The sequence below is a fragment of the Procambarus clarkii genome, chromosome 45 (assembly GCF_040958095.1).
Source record: "Procambarus clarkii isolate CNS0578487 chromosome 45, FALCON_Pclarkii_2.0, whole genome shotgun sequence".
Lineage (NCBI taxonomy): Eukaryota > Metazoa > Arthropoda > Malacostraca > Decapoda > Cambaridae > Procambarus > Procambarus clarkii.
The window spans coordinates 5104644-5125503 of NC_091194.1; the positions used below are offsets into that span (position 1 = coordinate 5104644).

Genomic DNA, 20860 nt, shown 5'->3' on the forward strand with positions numbered 1-20860 from the left:
TGGTTGTTTTAGGTGAATCACTCGAGGGAGGAGTGTAAATGTCACGACATTATGCGCCGAGACCCAGTACACGAGCCAGGAGCGTCATCCAGCCATCACTGTCAAACTGTCACTTGACTGTCGGAGCCGGTGTGCTGGCCGGACAGTTGGCTCGCGATAACCTTGTATTTTATTAACAGCAAGTTCAAACTATACAAAAATAATCATTGTTTTTATTGTAGCCGATTAAACGAATCATTTTCACTGTTCCTACTTTCAAGTATACCACATAATTTAAATATTTTAAATACTATGAACGTAAAAATGGCTCTTATCTACCTCCATCCGATATAATTCCTTGTTGTACACCGCAAACATTATACAGTTCCCAAGGTATGATAGAGCAGAATAGGCTCGGGAACCTATACACAAGCTGAGAGGCGGGACCCAAGAGCCAGCCCCCGCAAGCACAATGAGGTGGGTACCACTTGACGGAGTCGCTCGGATGATCGCATTACTCCATCTCTTGGGAAAGTTTGTTTATCTAAACTGCTGTAATTGCCAACTACTTGACCCACCTGCCTCTCTCTCTCTGGCCCAGTTACTCACCCCCTCTCATCTCCATAATGGCTTATTTACAAATGTCTATATTCCCGCACACTTAGGTAAGTGCATCAACCCACTATCATTATAGCACATGGAAGGGATACGAGCACAAGGAGCTGGGATATGAAGACAAGGAGCTGGGATATGAAGACAATGAGCTGGGATATTAAGACAATGAGCTGGGATATTAAGACAAGGAGCTGGGATATGAAGACAATGAGCTGGGATATGAAGACAAGGAGCTGGGATATGAAGACAATGAGCTGGGATATGAAGACAAGGAGCTGGGATATGAAGACAATGAGCTGGGATATGAAGACAAGGAGCTGGGATATGAAGACAAGGAGCTGGGATATTAAGACAACTAGCTGGGATATGAAGACAATGAGCTGGGATATGAAGACAAGGAGCTGGGATATGAAGACAATGAGCTGGGATATGAAGACAAGGAGCTGGGATATTAAGACAAGGAGCTGGGATATGAAGACAAGGAGCTGGGATATGAAGACAAGGAGCTGGGATATGAAGACAAGGAGCTGGGATATGAAGACAAGGAGCTGGGATATGAAGACAAGGAGCTGGGATATGAAGACAAGGAGCTGGGATATGAAGACGAGGAGCTGGGATATGAAGACAAGGAGCTGGGATATGAAGGCAAGGAGCTGGGATATGAAGACAAGGAGCTGGGATACGAAGACAGAGTAAAAGAACTGTGCCAACCACTTGGACCATCGGTAATCGAACGCCGACCTGTAAGAAACGAGGCCGTCACTGTGCCGAGCAGTAAAAGTGGTTGGGTCTAGTTCTCTACATTTGCCACAATGTACAAAATATTAGTGTTAACCTCATCAGATACGTACGAACCCAAACAATAAACCCACCTAACCTATCCATGCACAGAAAACGGATTTTTGCGAGCAGTAACTCCTAGTAATCTGCATGTTGGGGACCATAACGTACAACACTGAGACGTATTACAGGAAAGGACGGGTGGCGATGTGGCTCTGTGGAGGAAAAACTTAGTGGGCTTAGAAACTGAACCCCAAAAATTCATCTGGCTGTGCATATCGAAGCTGGTCCTCTTTAGCGCAGTAGGTTACGTCCTTTGCTCACAACTGTGGGACCCGGGTTTGACTCCCAGGCAGGACAGAAATGGTTAGGCGCAGTTTCTTTTACCTAATACCTCTGCTCACCTAGCAATAATCAGGAACCCGGGAGTTAGGCAACTGTTGTCTGTTTATATTCTGGAAAGTCAGTAGTTCGACCTTGGGGGTGGACGGACCATGATATAGGCCTCAGGTATATACACAAAGGCTTCCTGTCCCCAACCAAACGAATTAATAATAATTCGTTTGATCGGGGACAGGAAGTCTGTGTATATCATATATACTTTAGGCTTGTATCGAGGTTTTCCCAAGGTAGAACTACTGACCTTTGCCTGGATGCAAACCAACAAGAGTGGCTTAACTCCCGGGTACCTAGTTATTGATAGGTGAGCAGAGGCATTAGATGAAATGAGACGTGCCTAACCATTTCTGACTACCCCGGAAATGAAACCTAGGAACCTTCGATTGCAATTCGAGAACGAAGCCAACCATACTGCGAGACTCGAAGGACACAAAGCCTATCGATACATAGTATTCAACAGGTCTAAACACATTCTGAACATACTGACAAACCAAGAATCACTTGATCAGAATACCACAAGAGAAGCTTGTAAACATCTTACACAACAGTCAAGGAAGAACTGAGCATCGCCCAGGAAGCATCACGAGGCAAAGGATCTCAAACACTCCACTCAAGACGCCGAAGATAATGATTACAAACTAGAGAATAGGTCACAAGTACCAGGAAGTGGACCGCAGTATGCAGCTCCGGAGACCCCCCCCCCCCCTCTACATGGGTATATTTGGATACCATCTCATGTTGGGAACACACAACCTGTTAGGCTCATAAGCACCTTCCCCAGGATGTACCCCACAAGAGTTAATAACTTGTTGGTACGTGTCCAAACATCTCTCTTGCATTGAACCCGGGACCTTTAGATTGTTAACCATCTACGCTAAAGAATTGTTTAGATGGGTTTGGGCAATTCCACCATATTTGTAAGGAATAAGACATAGAATACCGAGGCATTTCCAGAAGCGTTAGCTACAAGACATCGAATATCATTCTTCAGGTATATCTTGACTTGTTAGGTTCCTTTTAGCTTATGTAGTTCAGTTTTGGCCGCATACTATAGAATGGACAAATTCACTTCAACACGCACAGAGAAGGATGCCCTAGTCAGTGCCAGGACTTAGAAACCTATGGTCTTGGCGGCCAATCTCTTATCTCGCTCACGCTCTGTGCTACACTGGTGCTCTCATCTCCAGGCCTCTCACACCTCCCCGTGGCCTCCACCCACCTTCACCACTGTAACAACAGAACAATACACAGCAGAACACTATAATAACTGTACACAAGGAGAATTGACACATCATACAGATGCAAACAATGGCCAGGTCACGTCACGTACATAGGAGAAAAGGATGCTGTCAGTTATGGTGTGGCCATGCTAATCCGCTGGCGATTATTAACCTACATCAAAGGATGCTGAAGGACCTCACACGCCCCAACAGTTGTACATAAAGATAAAGCATAGTTTATCGACTGAGTTGATAAAACATAGTCAATACATTTTTATTCACAGTAAGAGCTAGCTAGCTCGCGATCTTCCTCTTCAAGTTGGTTACATAAAATCTAGGTTCACCTAGAGAATGTTATATTGGTAACTTCACCCGACTCGTCAGAGCACTACGTCCTTCTTGGCGTGGGCAGCAGCACGCGACAAGCATCCTCGTCTCATCACATCACCATACTGTCCTAACATTTCTAACATACACCTGTTAGCTGTAACTAAACTATTCAATAAACATAAAACAAAAACCTTACTCCCTGAATATTGTCGCCCAAAATTTCCCATGTTACAAGTGGATTCTGGCAGTCAAAGATCTTTGCCCGTTCTCCAGGTTAGCCATTATCCAGCTTTGACTAGGGCTATTAGTGTGCAACAATATTTCACCCTAGAGAATATTAGTGTCTTAAAAAAAGCATCATCTGGGATTTCTTGTTTGGAAGGTTTTTGTTATCCCAACCTGCAGCTGTTATTGTATTGTGTTCTGTAATAGCAAGGTCTTCATATATTACTCTAAATTAACTCCATTTCAGCTTGTTAACTGTTAGATTGGTCACGTGAAGGTGACAGGGCCGCCGCCGGCACAGAGGCGGGAGTCAAGAGCGGGTCATCATTACTTAAGTAAAGGCCAAACTTTATGACCCCAAGGAAGACAACCAATAGAGGTTAATGCTGGCAATAACCTTGCTTTAGTTAGTGGTGCCATTGTCCCCCTTCTCCCCCTCCCCCCCCCCCCCTCCTCCCTCTGCTGGTGAGTCACCTTCCCCCCCTCCCCCTTCCTGGAGAGCAGCCCCCCCCCCATCCTGGTGGGGACCCCCTACCCATCCTGGAGCGACAGCCGGTTAAATATCGACCACCTTGCTCCTCCCCCATGTCTTCCGTCTGACCCAGCCTCTCCCATCACGACCCCCCCTCCCCCACAGCGCCTCCCCCCCTCCCCCCAACACATCCTCCCTTCTCTCCCACTTCCTCTTCTCCTTCCTCTCCTACCCATCACTTAAGGAAGACATAATTACCACACATGAAATTAATAATTCATTTTATCGGGGACAGACACCCTGAGTATATATATATATACTCAAACATATAACATACAACAAACTATGTGGTATATTAAGGTCTCACACCCTCACCCATTATGCTCTTGATTGTCCATTGATAAATGTATATATAAACATTGAGATAAGGATTGTTCTTGAACAAATATAGCCTGGATGTGTCACAACGGAAAGGTTGATGATATTCTGGAGAGATATAAGATTTTTGCAACAAGATTGTGACCTTTTGTTGAATTGTCTGAATGTCTATTGCAATGTGTCTGTGTATCTAGTCTTACAAGTGTTTGTGTGTACGTCTGGTAACATACTACATGTATAAAGGAAGATATGTATATGTCTATCACTCATAATGTTGGGTAATATGCTTATTGTTTATGATGTGTGTCTATATATATATATATATATATATATATATATATATATATATATATATATATATATATATATATATATATATATATATATATATATATATGAACACGTTGTACTGATCGGGGTGAGAGTAGCTTGAGCTACTGCATCCCTTTATGTGTATTTATACCTCAATAAACTTATTTCAATTTCAACTCCCGGTTACCTATTTACTGCCTGGTGAACAGGTATATCAGGTGAAAGGAAACGTGGTCAATGATGTCTGTCCCGCCCGTGATTCGAAGCCGGGATTCCCGACTTAGTTGATAACGAAGCCAACTGTACTACGGAGACCCTTAGGGATACTGACATCACAGACAAGGGCAGACTCGCACAAGGCGGCACAGGTGGAAGCCGAGTACCCGGAATGAGCCACTGACAAAGTAATTGTCAGTATTAGTAGTTAACAAATGGAATACATCGTGATTAAGCTTGATATGTAGTACATATGACAAGAGCTTAATTGGCTCAGGAATCAGTATATCAGTTGAGTGGTAGTCGAGAGGCGGAACCAAAGAGCCGGAGCTCAACCCCCACAACCATAACTACGGCGAGTACACACACTTGAAAAGTGAAAGACACACAACTGTGCTAAATAGTGTAACAGATGGAGGAGGTGCAGCAGCTGAGGAGACGCTCTTTGATGGGGAGAAGCAAAGGCGCGAAGGAAGGGGGGGTGAAAATGGAGATGGGGGGAGGTGGCTTGGCGTTTAGTACCTTTACAAACACATTATTACCTGTGGGCGATTTCGATAATTTTCCTGCTACCTGAGCCTAGCCTCATAAGCAGCCTTCACGGGTGGGGAGGGGGGGGGGGGGTACCTGGTGGATGGGGTTCTGGGAGTACTTCTACTCCCCATGCCCGGCCTACTTGTGAGAGTTTGGTCCACCAGGCTGTTGCTTGGAGCGGCCCGCAGGCCCACATACCCACCACAGCCCGGTTGGTCCGGCACTCCTTGAAGGAAACTATCTCTTCACATATTTCTTTTTCTTCTTCACATATTGTGTGGAAACTTCTCTACACATATTGTCGAACTACTAAAGTTCCTCAGGTTTCAACCCACAACAGTTGCATAGCTTCTGGATACTTATTTACTACTAGACCAAGAGATGCTTTAGATGAAAGGAAATGTGGGCAACAATTGTTGTCTCACCTGGGGATGGAACCCTATATCCCCCCCCCCCCTCCCTCTCCCCCTTTGTGGCTGAGGACCGTAGAGGGAGACTTACCGCGGGTGCTGCCACGCCAACACCCGCGGGTACTGCGCGCCAACACCCGCGGGTGCTGCCGCGCCAACACCCGCGGGTACTGCGCGCCAACACCCGCGGGTAAACATCATTCACATTTGCACACTGACATGGAACAAACATTACACACCGCTAACACAAAATTTTTCAAATGTCGTGGCTACAAAATTAAAAAAAAGTTACAAATAATGACTGTATAGACTAAGTTACAAATATGGGATTACATACTTCTTGCTAGCAATGATTATCCTAATTAATTTTACCAAGCAAATATGATATTTTTCGTGTGTTTCTACTTAGTAAGCAAGTTTCTCGTTATAATTTCTTCGTTGTTTTCTGACTTACATCTCGACTATATCACCAAACTCTACTACCAAGACTGGTTGTTGATATCAACCGGGTGGTGGTTGATACCTCATGATGTCCGTGTCTGCCACACTGTGAAGACAACACACTGTCTGCCACACTGTGAAGACAACACACTGTCTGCCACACTGCTCTGTTTCCTTCTTTAATACTCTCATATTTTGCCAGGAAGTTCTTATCTGTAGTTTTCATCAGGTTTGTTCTCCATGACTATTTTGCCATAGGGGGTTCCTTGATTCCGGCTCACTTTTATACAGGTGACCTCCATCTTATGAGAGGGAGATGGTGATGGTGAAGGGAGCCTTCCTCCAACCCTGGTGTTGGAGGAAGGCTGGTGGTGGAGGGAGGACCCACCTGCTGAAGGGGGAGACGGTAGAGGGAGGACCCACCTGCTGAAGGGGGAGATGGTGAAGGGAGGACCCACCTGTTGGAGGGGAAGATGGTGGAGGGAGGACCCACCTGCTGAAGGGGGAGATGGTGAAGGGAGGACCCACCTGCTGAAGGGGGAGACGGTAGAGGGAGGACCCACCTGCTGAAGGGGGAGATGGTGAAGGGAGGACCCACCTGTTGGAGGGGAAGATGGTGGAGGGAGGACCCACCTGCTGAAGGGGGAGATGGTGAAGGGAGGACCCACCTGCTGAAGGGGGAGACGGTAGAGGGAGGACCCACCTGCTGAAGGGGGAGATGGTGAAGGGAGGACCCACCTGTTGGAGGGGAAGATGGTGGAGGGAGGACCCACCTGCTGAAGGGGGAGATGGTGAAGGGAGGACCCACCTGCTGAAGGGGAAGATGGTGAAGGGAGGACCCACCTGCTGAAGGGGAAGATGGTGAAGGGAGGACCCACCTGCTGAAGGGGAAGATGGTGAAGGGAGGACCCACCTGCTGAAGGGGGAGATGGTGAAGGGAGGACCCACCTGCTGAAGGGGGAGATGGTGGAGGGAGGACCCACCTGCTGAAGGGGGAGATGGTGAAGGGAGGACCCACCTGCTGAAGGGGAAGATGGTGGCGGGAGGACCCACCTGTTGGAGGGGTGGTGAAGAAGGCGGCGACGCAGAAGAGTAATAACGAGGAGAGCATTGCCCAGGATGGCGAGGATTGTGATGACCAGCAGGGCGGCAGCCTCGCCCCCGACGCCCGACACCATCACCGCGCCTCCAACATCCCAACCCTAAACCTGCAACAGTAAAGTCACCCACCAATAAGGTACAAAATACATTACATCTGGTTTATAATATTTACCACTCAAATCTACACTACACATTTACAATAATAATAATGCAACTTCATCAACATATTTGACTTATTGGCGAATTTAGATTTTTTTTTTACTGGCGGCTTTGGAATTTTTTTATTGGAGGGATTTATAATTTTTGTTGGCGGATATGGATTTTATTCGTTGGTGGATGTGGACTTTTCTGTTGGGCGTTTGCTACTCTTCCGTTGGACGTTTGCCACCTTTTTGATGAGGGCGTTCGGATTTTTTTTTTAGTTTTAAATTACGAATTTTTAAAACAAAAATATGCAAATTGGTGAAAACGACGATAGGTCATAGTTTGGCGAAATTGACCTACAGTTTTCAAAATATGTTATCTATCGTAAATATGAAACTTGAGCGTTATTTTTTAGCGGAATTCAGGGTGATAAAAGGCCAAAAACTGTCGTACTAAAAAAATGGAAGCGGCTGGCGAAAGTGACGTACTGTCCCGTTTTCTGTTTTGGGTCCTCTGGCAGGTTAGGAGAAGTCACTTTAAAACTTGCCCGGTTTCTTGACGTTGGTAAACCTTAGGAGGACGAGCTGTTCTATCAGCCACTTGCGCCATACGCCTTTTAAGAGCCTTGAACCATAATCATACACCGATGACCTTGTCCCTGCTGTGTACTTGTATTACTGTGTATAGTGTGCTTTGTATATTTTTAGTGAGAGAGTGAGAGTGAGAGTGAGAGTGAGAGAGAGAGAGAGAGAGAGAGAGAGAGAGAGAGAGAGAGAGAGAGAGAGAGAGAGAGAGAGAGAGAGAGAGAGAGAGAGAGGGGAGGGGAGGGGAAGGTATCGTGTGTGGGCGTTCTAGTTACGTGAAAAAACCGCGTGACGCTGGGGATCCCACTTTTCATAAATTATCAGCTATACCCACCTTGTGGCCTCTGCCCCCCCCCACACCCCCAGCCCCCGCGCCCTCCCTGTGAGGGGCCAATAGAGGCACCATCACCATGGAGGCCAACAGAGGCACCAACAACGTGGGTGAAAGAGGTGCACCATTAACATGGGGGACCATCAGAGGCGCCATCACCGTGGGAGCAACACGGGGGCGCCAGCAACACGGGGGCGCCAGCAACACGGGGGCGCCAGCAACACGGGGGCGCCAGCAACACGGGGGCGCCAGCAACACTGCCAAGACAAAGGCAGTTGACAAAATCTCCGGACAAAAATCTCTTAATGGGACACGGCTCGAGGCGACCAACTTGGACAAGACATTCTTGGCCACCTCAACTGGTTCACTTGCCAGACACGTGGTGGACACATGCGGTCACCTGTGTCACTGCCAGACACGTGGTGGACACATGCGGTCACCTGTGTCACTGCCAGACACGTGGTGGACACATGCGGTCACCTGTGTCACTGCCAGACCTCGACAACAGGTGTGGATAAGGAGAGGGAGGGTCAGGACGATCACTGCAGCCTCCCCCACCTCCAGGAGGGGGTCGGGGCGTCACCTACAGCCTCCCCCACCTCCAGGAGGGGGTCGGGGCGTCACCTACAGCCTCCCCCACCTCCAGGAGGGGGTCGGGGCGTCACCTACAGCCTCCCCCACCTCCAGGAGGGGGTCGGGGCGTCACCTACAACCTCCCCCACCTCCAGGAGGGGGTCGGGGCGTCACCTACAACCTCCCCCACCTCCAGGAGGGGGTCGGGGCGTCACCTACAACCTCCCCCACCTCCAGGAGGGGGTCGGGGCGTCACCCTACAAGCCTCCCCCACCTCCAGGAGGGGGTCGGGGCGTCACCTACAACCTCCCCCACCTCCAGGAGGGGGTCGGGGCGTCACCTACAACCTCCCCCACCTCCAGGAGGGGGTCGGGGCGTCACCTACAACCTCCCCCACCTCCAGGAGGGGGTCGGGGCGTCACCTACAACCTCCCCCACCTCCAGGAGGGGGTCGGGGCGTCGCCCACAGCCTCCCCCACCTCCAGGAGGGGGTCGGGGCGTCACCTACAACCTCCCCCACCTCCAGGAGGGGGTCGGGGCGTCACCTACAACCTCCCCCACCTCCAGGAGGGGGTCGGGGCGTCACCTACAACCTCCCCCACCTCCAGGAGGGGGTCGGGGCGTCACCTACAACCTCCCCCACCTCCAGGAGGGGGTCGGGGCGTCGCCTACAGCCTCCTCCACCTCCAGGAGGGGGTCAGGGCGTCACCTACAACCTCCCCCACCTCCAGGAGGGGGTCGGGGCGTCGCCTACAGCCTCCTCCACCTCCAGGAGGGGGTCGGGGCGTCACCTACAACCTCCCCCACCTCCAGGAGGGGGTCGGGGCGTCACCTACAACCTCCCCCACCTCCAGGAGGGGGTCGGGGCGTCACCTACAGCCTCCCCCACCTCCAGGAGGGGGTCGGGGCGTCACCTACAACCTCCCCCACCTCCAGGAGGGGGTCGGGGCGTCACCTACAACCTCCCCCACCTCCAGGAGGGGGTCGGGGCGTCACCTACAACCTCCCCCACCTCCAGGAGGGGGTCGGGGCGTCACCTACAACCTCCCCCACCTCCAGGAGGGGGTCGGGGCGTCACCTACAACCTCCCCCACCTCCAGGAGGGGGTCGGGCGTCACCTACAGCCTCCCCCACCTCCAGGAGGGGGTCGGGGCGTCACCTACAACCTCCCCCACCTCCAGGAGGGGGTCGGGGCGTCACCTACAGCCTCCCCCACCTCCAGGAGGGGGTCGGGGCGTCACCTACAACCTCCCCCACCTCCAGGAGGGGGTCGGGGCGTCACCTACAACCTCCCCCACCTCCAGGAGGGGGTCGGGGCGTCACCCACAGCCTCCCCCACCTCCAGGAGGGGGTCGGGGCGTCACCTACAACCTCCCCCACCTCCAGGAGGGGGTCGGGGTGTCACCCACAGCCTCCCCCACCTCCAGGAGGGGGTCGGGGCGTCACCCACAGCCTCCCCCACCTCCAGGAGGGGGTCAGGGCGTCGCCTGCAGCCTGCCTCTCGTGTTAGCAAGACACTTCCTGGTGACCAGCTTGACCTTTGACCTGCCTGACAACACAGTGCCCTCATCAGCGCCACTTCACCCCACTTGGTCGCTGATGTGATCCCGTCCCAACACTTGTCAGCAGTATCACCTCTTCACAGTGTTTATTTCTCACAGTTAGACAATTGGAAATGTTGCTTCATATACGGACCTCATTCTAATGTTTTTTGGCTTGGGGGGGGGGGGGTAGGGAAGATGGAGAGATAAAGAGGTAGAGACGGAGACATGTGCAATATAGTGAGTTATGAGAGAAGACGGACTGTCCGCCTTGCTGGCACGATGTGTACTCACCTAGGTACTCACCTTGGTGTGCTTGCGGGGGTTGAGCTCTGGCTCTTTGGTCCCGCCTCTCAACCGTCAATCAACAGGTGTACAGGTGTGTGAGTGATAAGCTAAGCTTGCTTTCTCCTGTCAGGGAGCTGTGAGTGCCTGTAAGGTTGTCCACATGTGTCGCAACACATGTGCATGTGTTCAGTGGACAATACTTCAACCCCCCCCCCCTTTCCTTTCCCTCCTCCCTCTCAAGCGTACCAGGTCGAGGGAGGGATGGGGAGTGAGGGGGGGGGAGTGGGGTTAGGGATGAAGTGGAGATTGGGAGGGAGGGGGTAGAGAGGAGGGAGAAGATGTAGGGGAGGGGCGGGGAAGGAGGAGGCGGGGGGGGGGGAAGGTGAGGTAAGGGGGAGGGTAATATTTCCAGCGTCACCTTAACAGTATGCAGCGTAAAATTACAATCAAGGTTATCAAGGAAAACAATGACAGTATTTGTCGTGGAACTTTCCTTACCTATGTCTTGTGGAGGCCTAGCTGCCCGCGCGCACCACCACACACACACACACACACACACACACACACACACACACACACACACACACACACACACACACACACACACGGTGTCAAATGTAGATATGAAAGCCCCACTAGGCTCGGAAACTTGTACACCACTTAGATAGTTGAGAGGCGGGAGCAAAGAGCCGGAGCTGAACCCCCGGCAAGCACACCTAGGAGAAGACAATCAGGTGAGTACACTAGTACACCTGAATCATGGTACAAGTGATGCATAAAGGTCAACAGCCACCCTACAAAATAGGTCAACCTCCTCTACCACACACACCTGACACGTGATGCTCCACACACCTGATACACACACACACACACCTTTGTTGTCGTCCGTCGGGCTCACACACACACACACACACACACACACACACACACACACACACACACACACACACACACACACACAAAGGCGCGGTTAAGGCTTTTGGAAGTGGGTGGTTAAGGCTGTTGGGGGCGTGGTTAAGGGTGTTGGGGGCGTGGTTAAGGCTGTTGGGGGCGTGGTTAAGGGCTGCTGAGGGGGGGGGAGGGAAGGATATGATTGACAGAGGTGACAGAGGTCCCCCCCCCCTCCAGCGGGCCTGTCTTACAGAGAGCAGTTACAATATATTCCACACACATGTTCTTCACACACCTGTGCCAATACCACACAAAGCCACACGTTAATTACTCAAGCAAGCTATACAATGTGTGGATGACATACTCATCACCAGACGACCCACTTTCATGACCCGGGGACGCATCAGACCACTCATCACAGCCCTCCACCAGATCATAGATCAATATTTAACATAAAAATATAACTCATCCATTCATTATTCACATTATACATGTGTAGACCATAAGGGGTCAAGAGGCATCAGTACGCGGCCTGGTGCCCAGCACCTCACCAAGCGTCTGGGTGACACATTGGTGACCAAGGTTGGTAATACTGCTGTTGTGATGATTGACCAAGATGGTGGGAGGCGATGGCTCGGTGTGTCCCCCGTCGTGGGAGGCGATGGCTCGGTGTGTCCCCCGTCGTGGGAGGTGATGGCTCGGTGTGTCCCCCGTCGTGGGAGGCGATGGCTCGGTGTGTCCCCCGTCGTGGGAGGCGATGGCTCGGTGTGTCCCCCGTCGTGGGAGGCGATGGGTCGGTGTGTCCCCCGTCGTGGGAGGCGATGGCTCGGTGTGTCCCCCGTCGTGGGAGGCGATGGCTCGGTGTGTCCCCCGTCGTGGGAGGCGATGGCTCGGTGTGTCCCCCGTCGTGGGAGGCGATGGCTCGGTGTGTCCCCCGTCGTGGGAGTACTGGCAACACTGGTACTGGTCGCCTGCACTTTATGTGTTTTCCAGTGCAACCTTAGTCCTCCTTAAAGTTGGGTAAACTAGTACTCAACCCTCCACACTAGTACTCAACCCTCCACACTAGTACTCAACCCTCCACACTAGTACTCAACCCTCCCCACTAGTACTCAACCCTCCACACTAGTACTCAACCCTCCACACTAGTACTCAACCCTCCACACTAGTACTCAACCCTCCACACTAGTACTCAACCCTCCACACTAGTACTCAACCCTCCACACTAGTACTCAACCCTCCACACTAGTACTCAACCCTCCACACTAGTACTCAACGACTGAACTACCCTACACCACACACCCAACACCAGAGGCACACACACATCACCAGGATAACGAGGCCAACATAACCCCTTCTAGCCAAGCTCTGGTTATCTTTCACCAACTTGGACAAAGATTCCTTCCCAGCGCTGTATACAGCCTTTGTGAGACCATTGTCGAGTATGCTGCCCCGGCATGGAACCCCTGTCTAAGCACAAATCAAAACTTTATAAAGGTACAAAAAATATGCAACAAGAATCGTTCCTGAGCTAAGGGAACTGAGTTATGAAGAGAGACTGAGGGAACTAGAACTTGCTACACTGCAGGAATAGTGGAGATATGATAACGACGTATAAGATACTAAGGGACACTGAGAAACATAGAGAAACAATGTTCAAATTAAGGAACAACAGAACGAGGGGACATAATTGGGAACTGGTAATACAGAAGAGTTACAACTGTCGGAAAGTAGTTTGTCCGGTCTCAAGGTCGTCAATTAGCGACATGGACTGAACGAGGAAGTTGTCGAGGGCAGTTCAAGACAGTTCCTGCACTGGACTAATGGTGGTGGAAAGGTTAGGCTTAAGAGCAACCGCTGGAGCCTGCAAGCACCCCAGACCAGTACCCCAGGATGTGACCCCAGGGTGTGTGACCCCAGGGTGTGACCCCTATGTGTGATCACAGGGTGTGACCCCTATGTGTGACCCCTGGGTGTGACCCCAGGGTGTGACCCCTGAGTGTGACCCCTATGTGTGACCACAGGGTGTGACCCCTGGGTGTGACCCCAGGCTGCCTCACCATCCCCACGCTGGCCTCACCACTCACCACACAGGTGTGGCGTCACCAGCACCACAGGCATGCATCAGAAGGCAAATTAGAGAGGTTGGACATGTAGTGTGGGAGCGTGAAGCCATGATACAAGGCTCCACACATTCCTCCCGCCTCTCCCCAAGGACCACACACACACACACACACACCGCTTCTGTGTGTGTATGTGTGTGTGTGTGTGTGTGTGTGTGTGTGTGTGTGTGTGTGTGTGTGTGTGTGTGTGTGTGTGTGTGTGTGTGTGTGTGTGCGCGCGCGCGCGTGCATGCGTGTTGCTTCCTCTTGCAACACTTTATTACACTCCACACACACAAATTATGACATGATAGTGAAGAGATGTAAAGGGGAGAGGCCAGATAGTAATGACGGAGGGGAGGAAAGAGGCAGGTGGGAGAGAGCACCCAGCATGGGAGTGTCAACATGGGTGTAGTGAGTGACCTTGCTGACTCACAGTACACTCCAGTACTGTGACGATGGTGGCAACACCGCGGCTGGTCTTGTAGTCACCTAGTTGTATTCACCTAGTTGTGCTTGCGGGGGTTGAGCTCTGCTCTTTCGGCCCGACTCTCAACTGTCAATCAACTGTTTCTACTACTACTATTTTTTTCTCTTCCACACCACACACACACACCCAGGAAGCAGCCCGTGACAGCTGACTAACTTCCAGGTACCTATTTACTGCTAGGTAATAGGGACATAGGGTGAAAGAAACCCTGCCCATCGTTTCTCCCCGGCGCCCGGGATCGAACCCGGGACCGCAGGATCACGTGCCCAGCGTGCTGTCCGCTCGGCCACCGGCTCCCCCTGTATGAACACACACAACTAAACATGGGAATAATTGCTATATTAAGAAAGGAAGGCATTAATGAACAGCATGTAACACTGCTATGCTGTAACACTGAGCATGTTATTAACCCTTGAAGATACTGACTAATACTGAATTAACACTTCCAACTGGTGGCACTTGGTAACACTTTATTGAGGTAACACTTGGTGACAGTAGTTACTGAAACATTGGTAATTTAGATGCCAGGTAATATATCTGTAACATGGTGTACCGCGGATGATTACAACAGGAACCAATGGCAACTTTCCCAGGAAATGCTATACACAGAACTTATTAATTAGACCACTGCCACCATCCTGTCTGGCCCTTAGCTATATCAAGCAAACGAGGCAAGAATCATTGCTTGACTATTGAGAGTTCTCCTCTAGATGTTTTTACTTAATGACCGGTTGTTAACAAAGCTGTACTCAGAGGATAGGAGGATTCGCTGACACAGATGGAAACTTTAAACATGGGTTTATTGAGAATAAAATATGATAATTCACCAAACTTTAAGTTCCTTCCCTAACACTGAGAACTGTGTAGAAATTACACATGGAAAATATCAAAGATCACACACACATTACCTTCTAGATCCTGTTCTACGACCTCGGTAAATTCAGTCTGTCTCCTGAGGCCTGCTTGATGACCTGCGGCCTACACTACCTCTTCTCCAGCACTCTCTCCCTCCCATCATACAGGGGTATATACATACATGCTGCCACCTGGGACGAACGTTACGGGCTCACCATAGCCCGTGCTACATGGACACTTCCTTCTGAGTAGCTAAATCTAAAACAACAACCTGGGACGAACAACTCCACTATGTACAACTAGCCTGGAATACGGCCATACACCTGCCAGTCAATACACAACCACTGCTGCTTTTCACGGGGCGCTCATGTAATTTCCCTTCAGGTCTGCTTAACAGACACGAGGTTGTGTACGGGGAAACTCTCTAAAATGAGAAATACTCTGAAGGAGTGCAGCTGAGGGCGTCTAAGACAGCAGGAGCCGGTATGCACACTACTATGATGAGAATGGTTCAACCGTTGACACTTAGAGAGGGAAGGTTAGTCATGAGGTCAAATGAAAAGGCGCCTGCCAATCAAAGTAGGAAACTAGCACCTTAGATGGCGTGGACCATATAGAGTAATTAAGAAGCTTGACCCAGTTAATTTTCTGATAGGGGGGGGGGGGCGTTTGCATTGTTGTGAGAAAGTCTGCTGTGGTACTGTTCCCAGCTGATTCAGCCTATACAGGAAAAAGTGTTTTGCACACCTAACTAGTTCGTCAGCACTTCAAGGCGTCAGCTCCTCATGGTGTGTGCAAAAACACTTAAGATGTACCATTAAGTTGTTTGCCAAGAATATCAAGATTACTCGTAAACATGAACAAGCTGACTAGGAGTGTAACCAGGAAATATTTCAATTAACTCGAGCTGAATGTGAGGTCACAGGCTGACCTGAGCAGGAGGTTCCCAGGGTGAGTCATGGGTGTACTTTCTCTGGGCGTTACACCCAGGTGACCGGAGTAAGGAAACATTTCAACCCAAGAGATTTACCTTAAATAATTAAAAGCGAGTTATTTCTGCCGGGTTCGAGCCCTGGCCAGGGAGGGTCCACTGGCACTAATCCCTAACTGTTCGCCCCTATTCACCCAACAATTCAGGAACCTCTTTGTAAATCGACTGTGGCCTTCGTGTTCCAGGAAAAAGTAGTAGGGTAAAGCTTAAGATGATGTGTGGAAATGAAAAGCTTTAGGCCTGCTAACACGTCAGAAACCATATTTTCCTGTACACATTTGTGAGAAACAGATGCTATAAATCAACCCCAGCAAGTGTAAGGTAATGACGACGGGACAGGGAGACAGGAGGCCAGAAGGTGTCTACACCACAAGAGGAAGACAACTATAGGAGTCGGAGAGAGAGATTTTGGAGTGATATCATTCCAAGACTCGCCAGAGGCGCACACAGCCAGGGTAACATCAGTGCCATATGGGACGCTGGCAAACATTAGGACGCCATTAAGAAATCTAAACCATGACTTCTCCAAGACAATCTACACAACATTTGTTAGCCCAATAGTGGAATATGCAGTACCGGCATGAAATCCGCACCTTGTGAATAATAAAACCAAAATTGAAAAGGTACACAAATATGCGAGAAGCAGCTACGACAGTTAAGCTGTGAGGATAAGTTGAGAGAACTGGACCTAACAACCCTGGAGGAGAGAACAGAGCGGACACGGTAACAACATACAAAATACTGAGACGGAGTTTAAAAGGTTAATAAGACCGGTCTCTATACATTGAGAGGAAGTAGAACAAGAGGACGCAAGTCCAAGCTGAAAATGCCACTGAGTAAGTAATGTAAGGAAATACTGGCACCCTGTACGGAGTGTGGAGAGTCAACAAGTGGAATGCACTGGGAGAAGTTGTGGAAGCCACCTCCATCTACAACTAAGGACAGATTTTGAAGGTGAGAGTAGTTGACTTATAAGGCAAGAGGTACAAGAAGACTATTAGTGGGAGTATGAGGAGGTGGAGCTCACTCTCCCGTAGTCACCTACATACATTATGCAGACGATGAGTCACAATAACGTGGCTCAAGATATGATGACCACACCACACACCACCACACACCATAACCTGGGGACACACCAACACGTGTCAATCCATCCTCGACCATTATTAAGTCCACTGACAATTTGATAATGGTCGAGGACGGACCGAAACCTGGTATTGTCTTCCTCTGGTGGTGTGTGGGGTTGTCATCATATGTATTAGTACCCATCCCATCACCAGTGTGTTCTCTCTTCCGCTCCCTCTTTCCTTCCCTCTCCCTCGCTCCTTCCCTCTCCCTCCCTCTCTCATCCCACTTCTCTTTACCTTGCAATGATTTCGCATCAACCCCGCGGCCCGGTCCTCGACCTACACTGCACTACAGGTTTAACATATCTAACCTTGTTCATGGAGGACAAAATAAAATGTGTATATCCTGGTTACCATTGTAAATATATGACCACGTCTGTGGTAGAAAATAACAATAATACTAAATCCCACCTACACTCCTACATCCCCCCCCCCAGTACATGGCCCACACCTACGCACTGACGCACGCATCTCTCTCTCTCTCTCTCACCCACCTCAGTTGATTGACAGTTGAGAGGCGGGCCCAAAGAGCTAGAGCTCACCCCCCCCCCCCCCTGCAAGCACAACTAGGCGAGTACACCTAGGCATACTTAGCTACCGTGCACATTGCACCAAGATGCTAGCAACCACGGAGGTCCAGTAATGTACACAACCGTCTATTTTTAGGGAGGTTGCACCTGTGGCCGGCATGACTTAACACCCGTGGTGGTGGTGGTGGTGGAGGTGCCCGCCTGCAACACGACCTCTGGCGCCGCCCTCACAAATACCAACATTAACCATGCCATGTTGGCTTGTTAGAGCTGGTGTTACTGGTGACACCCTCGTCTGTGGTCCTCAGGACACATTCACGAAGCAGTTACGTGAAGCACTTACGAACCTGTACAACTTTTCGCAATCTTTGGCGGCTTTGTTTACAATTATTAAACAGTTAATGAACTCCGAAGCACCAAAAGGCTGTTTATAACAATAACAACAGTTTGATTGGGACGTTTTCATGCTTGTAAACTGTTTAATAAATGTAACCAAAGCCGTCAAATATTGAGGAAAGATATACACGTTCGTAAGTGCTTGCGTAAGTGCTTTCGTGAATCTGGCCCCTTGTGTCTTGTCTTACTGCTTTAACAACATCTGAGGTGTTACACTAACAAGGGCAGACATAGCTCTATCCTTTCCGGATAGGATTTTATCATCTCAAACTTATTTGAACTTGAAACGTCACCCTAAATTCCTCTGGACTTTGAAGTAGCACTAGACAGCCGGCTCATGCATTCCGCTCCATGACCCAAGCTCTCTAAACTCAATATTCATCAAGAACTGAAAAAAAAATCACCATCACAGGCCCTATAATCATCTTTTTGGAGACGGAACCTTAGTAATGGTGCTATCCCCATCGGAAGTAATGGAGATCACTCCACTGCACAAAGGAGGCAGTAAAGCAGACGCCAGTATATTATTTTTAAACAGTCAACGCTGATAACGTTAATTCAACGTTGAATTACCGTTACTCTTTGATATAGTACCGTATTATCCTTTACAGATGAGCAAGGCTTATACGGTGAGAAACTACCCAGGACAGTGAACCTCTAAACCGATGACAACTATGGCTCTGTCAACACGTAACATAACATGATAGTCAATGTCCACCTCTTGAACGAGCATGACAAAACGAAGAAATAAAACACACACACACACACACACACACACACACACACACACACACACACACACAACCCATTGTTTATGGGGCCTCGTAGCCTGGTGGATAGCGCGCAGGACTCGTAATTCTGTGGCGCGGGTTCGATTCCCGCACGAGGCAGAAACAAATGGGCAAAGTTTCTTTCACCCTAAGTGCCCCTGTTACCTAGCAGTAAATAGGTACCTGGGAGTTAGTCAGCTGTCACGGGCTGCTTCCTGGGGTGTGTGTGTGTGGTGTAGAAAAAAAAATAGTAGTTAGTAAACAGTTGATTGACAGTTGAGAGGCGGGCCGAAAGAGCAAAGCTCAACCCCCGCAAAACACAACTAGTAAACACAACACACAAATGTAGGTATGATAGAGCCCAGTAGGCTCGGGAATCTGTACACCAGTTGATTGACAGTTGAGAGGCGGGACCAAAGAGCCAAAGCTCAACCCCCACAAGCACAAATAGGCGAGTAAATAGGTGAGTACACAGAGAATAGTTAGCCCAAACTATAGAGAACCCCCAACGTACAGACTGGGAAGTACTCATGTCGGAACAACTTACTTTTAAAGAACACAAAGTGGATGTGACAAGAAAAATGAGGGGGTTAAATAGGGTGTGAATAGGGAAGGGGTGAATATGGGTGACGGGGTTGAGGCGCGGGGAGGTCAGATTAGGGTGTGGGAGTGAGGTTAACGGATGTTTTAAGGAAAGCATCCACGCCTGCTTCCGGGCTGGCCGTCATCTTTATTTCACTTGCTAATCAGGCACTTGTTAAGTCCTCTAACTTAACCTGTCGTATGGTGCAGTTTGATCACCAATAATGTCAACTATAGCCTATTCGTTGTAACTTGAGACCTTAATGTCCAAACACAAACAATTAAAGACATTCGCTCGCTCCATGTATCAGATTTATCAGTTCATAAATTCTCCAGTTCGGCGTTCAATCCCCGACCGTCCAAGTGGCGGGGGCACCATTCCTTTCCCCCGTCCCATCCCAAAACCTTATCCTGACCCTTTCCCAGTGCTATATAGTCGTAATGGCTTGGTGCTTTCTCCTCATAGCTTCCTCTTCCCTTCCTCCCCCCCCCCACACACACACAAAGAGTCTTCATGTTAGAGAGGAACTTGTATACACACAATGTGTGTGTTCTGTGTTCAGAACCAAGGTTGAGAAGCATTATTATTTGAGTATACAAACCTCTACATGTAAATATTGACTAATCAAAGAATAGATGAAAAAAGAAAATTACCTCGATATGTGAAAAATATTTGTTTTTGTCGGATATGAACGCCCCCAATGGCTACCCTATGGTCCTCTACGGATCAGTCCCCTATGGTCCTCTATGGTTCACTCCCCTATGGTCCACCTGGTTGGACACCGCTCCTTCCCTCCGACCTTATAACCGGGTTCTTGTCCGCATATCCTCTCCAAGGTGAAGTATATTTATACAAACCGGCTTAGTGCTTTTAACCTGATAATTACCAAATAGCCGGATACGACCTACCTCGTAGAGTACATGACGTAACAACAGTATTATGGAACCAAATTAGAAATGACCAATGGCCGTGTCCCTGGACATGTACACACCTGGCAAGACATTGTGTTTTAAATATACATATTTACATGTTATGAATTGCGATTATTTAATTTAGAGTAAAACTGCATTTCTTAAATTAACGGCGCCAACTCCGGCCTTACCAAGAGGCTGTATAGACCTAATAATGATCACTTTATCCACAAAAGTGATTACCTCAAGCGCACACGCGTGCATGCGCACGCACATTATGTAAATGTTATAGGAACGAGTTAAAAATGTAATTGCATTAAATTAATGATGGTCGAAGGACG

The 20860-nt window shown here is 49.4% G+C and overlaps 2 protein-coding genes across 2 annotated transcripts in view; one reads left to right on the forward strand and one right to left on the reverse strand.

The window, feature by feature from the left end:
* Positions 1-20860, reverse strand: part of LOC123769845 (uncharacterized) — a 47669-nt gene that overhangs the window by 13116 nt on the left and 13693 nt on the right. The window contains 1 exon segment of the mRNA XM_045761193.2: positions 7365-7519. Coding sequence (XP_045617149.2) covers positions 7365-7489 — 125 coding nt within the window. The 5' untranslated portion in view covers positions 7490-7519.
* LOC138350402 (basic salivary proline-rich protein 1-like) lies at positions 8862-10649 on the forward strand. Its single transcript, XM_069301030.1, has one exon. The coding sequence runs from the start codon at positions 8862-8864 to the stop codon at positions 10647-10649; it is 1788 nt and encodes a 595-aa protein (XP_069157131.1).